This window comes from Plecotus auritus (genome assembly GCF_963455305.1).
Source record: "Plecotus auritus genome assembly, chromosome: 5".
NCBI classification, from domain to species: Eukaryota; Metazoa; Chordata; class Mammalia; order Chiroptera; family Vespertilionidae; genus Plecotus; species Plecotus auritus.
The window spans coordinates 50,321,570-50,332,856 of NC_137776.1; the positions used below are offsets into that span (position 1 = coordinate 50,321,570).

The following is an 11,287-nucleotide window of genomic DNA, read 5'->3' on the forward strand; positions in this document are numbered from 1 at the left end:
TACATCTCTTTTTATAATGTCCTTTAAATCTTTATTGTTAACTTGTGAGTTTGCTTCTAAGAGACTGAAAATATTTAATAGTTCTAACAACCTAAACAAACAAGTGAATCAAAATTTGAAAACCTAGGGTTTTTTTTAGGGCAATCATAGACCTGGTTTAACTGTGGCCAGCAGTGACTTTTTTCTTAGCTCCTTCTAAAGAGGAGCTATGACTCCAAAGTATTTACTCTGTACAAATGAATCAACTAGGCATCTCCTGTCCTAAATTGGCTTAATAATACCACAGGGAACTTATTGCTCTTTTAACTGGATAGTCCTCCGTGGCACAGGGGAAGGGAATTTTCCCCTCCTGGGAGCTAAGGGAGGAGACTCCAAGAAAAAAAAAGTTTTTGATTAGGCGCATGTGAAAGAGAGGTTTATTCCTCAGTCTTTTAGTCCATGTAAGTAGGTTGTGACCCTATCCTGTGCCTACCTGCTCAGGAATTAAAGAACAAAACAAAACTAGAGGCAGCAAATAGTGGCCGTGGAGCAGCCTGCACATTGTTGGTTGGCTGACAGGCAGACATTTCGGGCTTCAGCTGTCTTGCCGGAATGTGGAGGAATGACAACCAGAGGAGGACACTCAGAGCCCGTGATAAACTGATGGGGGAATCTCCTGTAGTGATAGTGGTGGGTCTTGGGAGTTAATTGTCTCTACAGTGAGGAGGCTCTTAGGGATCTCTGAAGAACTCAGATATTAAGCCCTTTGACAGAACCAGCATTTGGTAGCTTCCCACTCAGAAGGTAAGCTAGTCAATGCTGGCTACAGGAGGGATACAACCAATGTGGCCAGTTGGATGAGGAAAGCTTCGTTTCTCTCCTTCCATCAAACCCCATTTCCTGAGTGGCTAGACCCATACGTAGATAGCATGTCTAGTGCTGAAATTGAGAAGCGCTAGGGATTAGGGACTTTTCTGAAAAATAATGTCACATTCCACCATACAGTCCTTCAGTGAACTGGTTCTTCCTAAAGGAAAGGAATATTTGAAATCCTAGTGTGGGAATTAATTTGGATGAAGAATGAAACAAATTTCAAAGAAAGGGAAATATTGGTAATTCTGAGCTAACCATTTTGGATTTGGTTTTAACCACCGCTCTTTATATATGTCTTTTCCCCCCTCCTCCCTAAAAAATCCACAAGTTCTTTCTTACAGTCTCAAATCATCCCAGATTATAATATAATTAATTTATTTAAAATATAGCATTTTTTTGGTTTGTTTTAGAATAAAGGAACATGAAGAGGAAGAAGAAAGGAGGAGAAAATCTGAAGAAAATGACGCTGAGGAAATAAAGCGACAGAATATATTATATGAAATAGAAATGAGAAAAAAACTAGAAAAGAAAAATAAAGAGATAAATGAAAGGAGGAAACTATTTTTTGTAAGTTGAAAGTACAACATCTTTTCTAAATATGCACAAAGTCCAATGACTACATTTTAATATATTTTTTGTAAATAAGAGTGGATTAAAAAACAAGTTACTATTAAATTGCGTTTCTAAGTGTATTGGGGAGAGCTATACTTGCTATGGTTTTTATGTGGATGTGCTCACATGCAAGAACAATAAATTAGAGAATGAAGATTTTTTTCATAGGTAGATATCTTTACATATATATACTATATATATACTGTATATACATAAATATATACATATATATTAATTTCAGAGAGGAAGGGAAAGGGAGAGAGATAGAAACATCAATGATGAGAGAGAATCATTGATTGGCTGCCTTCTGCACGCCCCCTACTGGGGATCAAGCCTGCAACCTGAGCATGTGCCCTTGGCAAGAATTGAACCCGGGACTCTTCAGTCCGCAGGCTGATGCTCTATCCACTGAGCCAAACCAGCTAGGGCACAATAGGTATCTTTTAAATATTTTTAATGTGTGTACTGTGTGACTATATTAACTATTTTTTTAAATATATTTTTCTTGACTTCAGAGAGAAAGGAAGAGGAAGAAAGAGACAGAAACATCAATAATGAGAGAGAATCATTGATCAGCTGCCTCCTGCACACCCCCTACTGGGGATCAAGCCCACAACCCGGGTATGTGCCTTTGACCAGAATTGAACCCGGAACCCTTCAATCTGCAGGCTGACGCTCTATCCACTGAGCCAAACTGGCTAGGGCGGATGTGTTTTTTTTCTAACTATTGAATTATTTTAGTTACATATTTTTAAAGAAATGAACTACTTAAAAAGAAATACAGAAAAGCATAAAGAAAATGTGAAAGTCACCTATAATCTCATACCCCAAAGATAACTAACATTTGATACATTTCTTTCAGTTATATATACATTATAAACTTTGTATTTATATATTTGCTAAATATGCTACTTAGTGTTTATATCCTGTTTTCCCCTTACTCATCAATTGTATTATTTGTATTCTTCCCGTGTCACTGGAAGTATAATTTATTTAACCATTTTTCCATTATTGAATATTTGAGGTTGTTTCCAACTTGTCACCATTATAAATAACTTTGAGATGAAATGCATGGTACATAAAACTTAGTGCATATTTCTGATGTTCTTTTGGGATAAATTTCCAAGAGAGAAATAACTGGATCACAAGCTGTGACTATTTTACAGGTTCTTGTTAGATATTTATATGTTGAAAGATATTTTTCTTGATAGGCTAACACAGAACTTTTTCTCTAAGGAACATATGAATGATAAAAATATCATCAAAGCCGTAGAACAGCAGCAGCAAGAGGAGGAAGATGAAAAGATTAGAAAATTTATCAAAACAAAAAAGCGTCTTACACAAATGAGGAAAGAAAAAGAAGCTGAAACACACAGGTAAGCTTTTAAAATAACTCACATAATTAATAAAGTACTACCTGAAATTATTTTGTTATAAATGAGAAATTGTGATATGAGAGTAGCCTTTAGGAATAAAGGCCTCATTATTTTATGGATGACTCGAGCATTTGTGGCACAATGACTTCAGTTTGGGGCATGTGAGTTGGGGTTTCTCTGGAATATCAAGGAGGCTGGGAATACTGGAAATCTCTGCTCTGGAGGGGTATGAGCTGGAGATGGCTGTGTAAGGCATTGCTGTATATGTGGTTGTTAGAACTGTAGACACAGGTGACCTCACCAAAGGTGAATAGGTAAGAGATGAAGGTGGCATAGTCCTTAGGACAAATGCAGAAAGAAGGTAAAGTGAAGGCCACAGAACAGTTTCTAGAGATTGGAGGAAAACCAGAGAAACAGCAAAAGAGGAGAGATTCAGTTAAAAAAAAAAAAAAAGGCAATCTTTAGTGTTAGATCAATAAAGGTATTAAATGAGATTTTTAAAATTGTCTCAGATTTAGAGGTCAGTTTAGTGAGGAGTTTGGTATGAGGCGAGAGGAGAGTGGGAAGCCAGCTACAGTACATCGTGTTTCTGTCTAGATCACGCTTTTCTCTGATGGCTTTACATCACACTCAGAGTCTTTACTATGGCCACTAGGGCTCCACACCTGTCCTAATTCCCAACTGCCTCCAGCCTCACCTCAGACCTGGTCTCTCACAGTTCTCTCCTGCCTTTCCTCTTCCTCGCTCACAGGGGACCTCTCCTGGACCCTCTCTGGGGAATGCTCACCTCTCTTAACTCTTCAGATCATTACTCAAATACTGCCTTCTCATTGAGGTTTTCTCTGTCCATCTTAAAATTACAACCCCCCCCCCATTGCTATCCCTTTAATTGCTCTTGTTTTCCTCGTTGCATGATCTAGCACTATTTTAATTATTTATTGTTTGCTGTCCCTCCACCCCAGCTATAACAAAAGCTCCATGAGGGCAGAGTCTTTCAATGTGTTTGTTTATTGTTAGTCTCCAGCACTTGGAATAGTGCCTGGCATACAGTAGGCAATCAATAAAAGTGTTTAAAATATTGTTTTGAGCCTAGATGAAATGTCACCTTTTCCATGAAGCCTTTATTTTTTCTTTTATTTTCGTTTTCATTTGCTCATATCATTTTCTAGCTTTCTTGTGGCATTTGTATTGCCCTTTGTCTGTATAGTTACTCATGCAAATGTCTTTTCTCCACTTTAAATTGTAATTACCTTGGGATAGGCACTGTGTTCTTTCTCATAATTTCTCCCACATTGCTTTGCAAATTCACTCAGTAATTTAGTGAATTTGTCATATCTAAATTTAAAAGTATTTTTGGCCCAATATCCTAAATAAAAATGCCCCAATCCTTTATTTTTTATATATTTTTAAATATATATATTTTTAATTTCAGAGAAGATAGGAGAGGGAGAGAGAGAGATAGAAACATCAGTGATGAGAGAGAATCATTGACCGGCTGTCTCCTGCATGACCCACACTGGGGACTGAGCCTGCAACCCAGGCACATGCCCTGATCAGGAATTGAATCGTGATCTCCTGGTTCATAGGTTGACGCTCAACCACTGCACCACACTGGCTGGGCCCCAATCCTTTATTTTATTTATTTATTTGTTTGTTTGTTTGTTTGTTTGTTTGTTTTGTGGGGGTTTTTTTTGTATTTTGAGTGGGGGACCCAAATCCTTTAAAAAATAAGGCATAGTTTTGCAGATAATAAGAGGAAGGATTTATTCAGAATTTGATAACTTTTACTAGATATTTTTGGTATTTTATTTAAAGAAAGGCCTTTGATTTATTTTATAACCTAAGCCTCCAATGTTAGAGTAAACAGAGTAACATAGGCCGAAACCGGTTTGGCTCAGTGGATAGAGCGTCAGCCTGCAGACTGAAAGGTTTGATTACGGTCAAGGGCATGTACCTTGGTTGTGGGCACATCCCCAGTAGGAGGTGTGCAAGAGGCAGCTGATCGATGTTTCTCTCTCATCGATGTTTCGAACTCTCTATCTCTCTCCCTTCCTCTCTGTAAAAAATCAATAAAATATAATTTTTTAAAAAACACACACAAAAAAACAAAAAAACAGAGTAACATAGTAAAGTATTTAAAAATATTTTTCATTGTGGAGAGTTTTAACACTTTATTTTCTATACACACGTACACATATACAAGATCTTATTATATGCATTACTCTCTTTGGATTTTTATTTTATTTTAAATATATTTTATTGATTTTTTTACAGAGAGGAAGGGAGAGGGATAGAGAGTTAGAAACATCGATGAGAGAGAAACATCGATCAACTGCCTCCTATACACCCCCTACTGGGGATGTGCCCGCAACCAAGGTACATGCCCTTGACTGGAATCGAACCTGGGACCCTTCTGTCTGCAGGCCGACGCTGTATCCACTGAGCCAAACCGGTTAGGGCTGTCTTTGGATTTTTAGAATACAACAGTATTCTAATATGATAGTATTTGATCTGGTAACTGAGATGGCCTCTAAGCGACTAACAGGAGGTAGTGTATACAGCGAGGATATGCTGGACAAAGGGATGGTTCATGTCCTAGGTGAGATGGAGTGAGATTTCATCACACTACTCAGAATGGTGTGAAATTTAAAACATAAAAATTGTTTATTTCTGGAATTTTTCATTGAATATTTTTGGACTGAGGTTGACCACAGGAAACTGAAACCACAGAAAGCAGAACCACAGATAAGGGAGGACTACTGCATACTCTATTCTAAAAATGAAGTATTAAAATAATTTCCATTTAAAACAATATGTATGTAAGGGGCAAAGGGGCTCCTTTTTGCCTTATAAAAGACTATAAAATATCTGACTCTCCAAATTATACTGACTCCATAGCAGATCTATTCATGAAGATTTGACATGATGGTTGCTTTGTTATAGGCTAATGGAGGAACGTAGAAAAAGAATAAATAACTTCCTGAGTGAAATAATAAAACAGAAACTTGACAATGAAGATATGATTCTTGCTAGAAATAGTGAAGAAGTTGAGGCTGAATGGGAAAAAAGAGAAAGAGAGAAATTTGAAAAAAATAAAGCAGAATTAAAAGCGATTGAAGAATATAGAGTCTTTGCGGTAAGCAATTCAATTTTGACAAATAAAAATTACACCAAAAAAAAAAAAGTAAGCCCTTCCCACTGTCCTTTCTACTCCCTCTGTATCCCAGACAAAAAAAAATATCAGAAATTTGAAAAATAATGTATGAATTATCTTCCTGTATTCCTGAAATCAGACCATGTTTACTTTCTAACAGAAGATAACATGACAATCAATTACAAATAAAATATTTATAGATGCAAAGTAATAATCTCTTCTGTTTTAGTTTGGTGAAATATGCCATTGGCATTTTAATAGGAATTGCACTGGGTAGTATGAACATTTTAATTATGTTAATTCTTCCAGTCCATGAACACGGTATATGCTTCCTCTGTGTCTTTCTTCAGTGTCCTCTTTTTCTCAGAACAGGTATTTTATCTCCTTGGTTAAGTTTATTCCTAGGTACCTAATTTTTTGTTGTTGTTGCGTTAGTATGAAATACAAAACATTTTATTCATTTGTATACTTTGAATTTGAATGTTTTCAAGACAAATCAAGTAAAAATTACCCTATTGCATTTCTGTATTCCTTAATTCTTCAGAATTTATTTCCTATATGACTGTCATAATATTTAAATTGGATAATTTAAAAACATTGTAGTAACAAATTTTTTTAACTACAAAGATTTTCCTACCTTGAGAAGATCTAGCTTTTTTTTCTATTCCTGTAATTTTTTTTTAACAAATATCATTCTAATTTAAGTTTTCATTGTGTGTCCTGATATTTGGGAGATAAAACCAAAGTAAAATGTCCACATGGGAATGAGCCCAGGTGCATATAATTTTCTGCTCTTGCATTGCTCTGGGCTGACTTTCTGCTTGGAGCTTTCTGAATCCATGCCTTCTGTAGAGAGCAGTGGTTGCTGAACATGGTTCCAGTGTTTTCCTTTACCTTTTAACATCTAGATGAAAAACAAAGAGGAAGAAGAAAGACAAAGAAAAATCGAGGATAAAGAACATTTGCTGGCTGTCATGAAAGCAGACCAGATTTTCTGGGAGCATGAAAAGGAGAAGAAACGCAAAAGTGATAAAGAACGTCTTGAAGTTCAAGATGCTCATATTCAGCAAATGGTAATTATTCCTGACTGTTTATACTTATTTTAGTAATAACTATGTAATATAGAGTTCATGCAAGTTTTCTTTCCCAAGCAGATTCCTTTGACAAGAGCGATCAGCAGGTCATTATGACACAAAAAAATATGTAAGAAATGTGAAGAGTTAGGTTCTGTTTTTATCTGTATTGAAGTTCCCAAACTAGATTTATGTGTTTTGCACAAATATTTACCCTTCTTTAGTGTCCATAGGGCTTTAGTAATATTAAAGAAAACGCAGCTTATCAACTTTATTTTACTTTCCCCTCTTTATAACTCTATATATATCCTTCTATATAATAAGAGGGTAATACGCATATTGACCCTAATGGTGGAACAACCAGAAACAACTGATCGCTATGTCACACACTAACCATCAGAGGGCAGACACTCAATGCAGGAGCTGCCCCCTGGAGGTCAGTGCTGCTCAGCCAGAAGCCGGCTCATGGCTGGCCAGTGCAGCGGCAGTGCGGGAGCCTTTCCCACCTCCGCAGTAGCTATAAGAATGTCCAACTGACAGCTTAGGGGGCCCAGTCCTCGCAGGGAGCAGACCCTAGCCATTAGTCAGACATCCCCCGCGGGCACCTGGGATGCCAGAGGGATGTCTGACTGCCAGCTTGAACCCGATCCCTCAGGGAGTGGGCCCAAGCTGACAGGTGGACATCCCCCAAGGGGTTCTGGACTGCGAGAGGATGCAGGCCGGGCTGAGGGACACCCCTGAGTACACAAATTTTCATGCACTGGGCCTCTAGTCTATACTAATAATAGAGTAATATGCAAATTTTCCAGGACGCTGTCACAGTAACGACTGAACATCAGGCTGTGTGGGGCAACCAGGCCGGCATGGGGGTTAGTGAGGGATGACCAAATGACTGAACAGCAGGCAGTATGGGGCAACCAGGCTGGCAGGGGGGTTAGTGAGGGATGACCAAATAACTGAACAGCAGGCTGCGTGGGGCGATCAGGCCAGCATGGGGGTTAGTGAGGGATTACCAAACGACTGAACAGCAGGCTACGTGGGGTGACCAGGCCAGCAGGGAGGGCAGTGGGGGGCAATCAGGCCGGTGGGGGGAACAGTTGGAGGTGACCAGGCCAGCAGGGGGGAAATTGAGGGCAACCAGGCTGGCTTGGGGGGGAGTTGGGGGAGCAACCAGGCTGGCAGGGGGGGCAGTTAGGCAGAGGGGTTAGGGGCAATCAGGCAGGCAGGCAGAGGCAGTTAGGGGCGATCAGGCAGGCAGGCAGGTGAGTGGTTAGGAGCCAGCAGTCCCAGATTGTGAGATGGATATCTGACTGCCAGTTTAGGCCAGATCCCGCTGTGGTATCGGGCCTAAACCAGCGGTTAGACATCCCCCGAGGGGTCCTGGATTGTGAGAGGGCACAGGCCAGGCTGAGGGATTCCCCACCCAGTGCACGAATTTCGTGCACCGGGCCACTAGTATATATATAAAAGACTAAGCAACCGGCCAAACGGCTGACCAGCCGGTAGGTACGACGCGCACTAACCACCAGGGGGCAGACGCTCAACGCAGGAGCTGCTGAGCGACAGCAACTTTACAGAGTGCCCTTTTGCACTCTGGGACTCCTTGGGGGATGTTGGACTGCTGGTTTCGGCCCGATCCCCACAGGCCAGGCCAAGGGACCCCACCTGCCGAAGGGACCCTGCTTACGCTGTAGACATCCTTCGAGCCCCGGCACCACCCCAGGTGCAATCAGCTGGGGAGGGATGGTGGGAAGGTGGCTCCAGAGCGTGTTTGGCCCGTCTAGCCCAGTCCCACCCCACTGGCCACCTTCTAATTAATTTCCTTTCAATGTGCACAAATTCGTGCACTGAGCCTCTAGTTACCCAGAAACTATATTGATTGGGATCATACAGGTTTCACATCTGAAGTAAGTACCAGAAATTTTAGAATGTATGAAGGACCTGGCATTCAATCATTTGTAACTAAAAACTGTCTTACAAAATGGCTATACCATTTTCCATTTCTACCAGCAACATATATGAAGACAAGTTGCTCCATATCCTCACTAACACTTAGTACTATTTTTTTTTTTAGGATTGGATAGTTATTTTATTTTATTTATTTATTTTTTTAAAATAAATCTTTATTCAGATTATTACAATTATTTCTCCTTTTTCCCCCCATAGCTCCCCTCCACCCGGTTCCCACCCCACCTTCTGCCCTTACCTCCCCCCCACTGTCCTCATCCAAAGGTGTATGATTTTTGTCCATTCTCTTCATGAACCCCCCATACCCCTTTCCCCCTGAGAATTATCAGTCCACTCCCTTTCTATGCCCCTGATTCTATTATATTCACCAGATTATTCTGTTCCTCAGGTTTTTAATTCACTTGATTTTTAGGTTCGCTTGTTGATAGATATGTATTTGTTGTTCATAATTTTTCTCTTTACTTTTTTCTTCTTCCTCTTCTTTAAGAATACCTTTCAGCATTTCATATAATACTGGTTTGGTGGTGATGAACTCCTTCAGCTTTTTCTTATCTGTGAAGCTCTTTATCTGCCCTTCAATTCTGAATGATAGCTTTGCTGGGTAGAGTAATCTTGGTTGTAGGTTCTCGCTATTCATCACATTGAAAATTTCTTGCCACTCCCGTCTGGCCTGCATAGTTTCTGTTGAGAAGTCAGCTGACAGTCGTATGGGTGCTCCCTTGTAGGTAATTAACTGTTTTTCTCTTGCTGCTTTTAATATTCTCTCTTTGTCTTTTGCTCTTGGCATTTTAATTATGATGTGTCTTGGTGTGGTCCTCTTTGGATTCCTTTTGTTTGGGGTTCTGTGTGCTTCCTGGACTTGTAAGTCTATTTCTTTCACCAGGTGGGGGAAGTTTTCGGTCATTATTTCTTCAAATAGGTTTTCAGTATCTTGCTCTCTCTCTTCTTCTGGCACCCCCATAATTCTGATGTTGGTACACTTGAAGTTGTCCCAGAGTCTTCTTACATTATCTTCAACTTTTTGGATTTTTTTTTTTGCTTTTTGCTTTTTCGGTTGAGTGTTTTTTGCTTCTTTGTATTTCACTTCTTTGACTTGATTCTTGTGTTCCTCTATTCTGTTTCTGGGTCTCTGTATAATATTTTTTATTTCAGTCAGTGTATGTTTAATTTCTAGTTGGTCCTTTTTCATATCTTCGAGGGTCTCGTTATATTTATCGGCCTTTTCTAGGATATTCTTAAAAAGTCTTATAACGGTGGTTTTGAATTCTATATCCAGTCGTTTGTTTTCCTCCATTTCTTTCGTTTGTGATCTGATTCTTTGACCCCGCATTTTTACTGATTCCCTGAGTTGGTAAGGTAGATATTTGTGCTAGGTTTCCAATATGGCCCAGTGGGTCTGCTTCCCCAGTTAACCTGAGGTGGACACTCTTGGTGCACCCCTTTGTGGACTGTGTGTACAGCCTTGTTGTAATTAAGTCTTGATTGTTGTTGGTATCACTGGGAAGAATTGACCTCCGGGTCAGTTGGCTGTAAGGATCAGCTGTGTCTATGCTGGGAGAAGTTTGGTGCTGGAGACAGCCTTATAGGATTAGACTTGCCAAACTGCAATAGCCTCTGTGCTCAGCTTGGATGGGGTGGAGCCTCAGTCTTGGCTTCCTGTCAGCCCCGCCCCTGCGCGCACGTGCGCTTTCAGTCCTCCGCCTTCCCCGGCTCCCGAGTCTCCGCCTGAGAGTCCAGACTCCCCCCACAAGAGTGTGGGTCCCCAGGGGCTCGCCTGGAACTGGGGTTCACTGCAGTCAGAACTGGGGCTCAGTGCAGTCAGAATCCTCTGACTCCCCTCCACTAGGGAAAGCCTGTGGCAACCCCCGCAGCCTTTGTGCGCACCAGCGCGTGCGCGCGTGCGCACTTTCAGTCCTCCGCCTTCCCCGGCTCCCGAGTCTCCGCCCGAGAGTCCAGATTCCCCCACAAGAGCGTGGGTCCCCAGGGGCTCGCCCGGAACTGGGGTTCAGTGCAGTCAGAACTGGGGTTCAGTGCGGTCGGAGGCTTCCTTCCCCCTTCCGCCAGAGAAAGTCAGCCAGGCTCTCAGCCGCCCTTCCTCTCTGCGCGCACAAAGCCCCTTTGCCGTACCTCCAATTCTCTGTGAGCTTTTCTCCTTCCTTCTAGTTGTAGAATTTTCACTCAGCCTGCTTTCCTGTCGTTCTGGATGGTGTCCGTTCTGTCTTTTAGTTGTAGTTTTGAAATTGTTGTGCTAG

General features: G+C 40.9%; 1 protein-coding gene across 2 annotated transcripts in view; it reads left to right on the forward strand.

The window, feature by feature from the left end:
- Positions 1–11,287, forward strand: part of CFAP210 (cilia and flagella associated protein 210) — a 28,393-nt gene that overhangs the window by 9,715 nt on the left and 7,391 nt on the right. For both annotated transcript variants that reach the window (XM_080670248.1, XM_080670247.1), the window contains exons 5-8: positions 1,263–1,419; positions 2,701–2,840; positions 5,784–5,976; positions 6,903–7,067. In XM_080670248.1, coding sequence (XP_080526374.1) covers positions 1,263–1,419; positions 2,701–2,840; positions 5,784–5,976; positions 6,903–7,067 — 655 coding nt within the window. The remainder of the gene's footprint in view (positions 1–1,262; positions 1,420–2,700; positions 2,841–5,783; positions 5,977–6,902; positions 7,068–11,287) is intronic.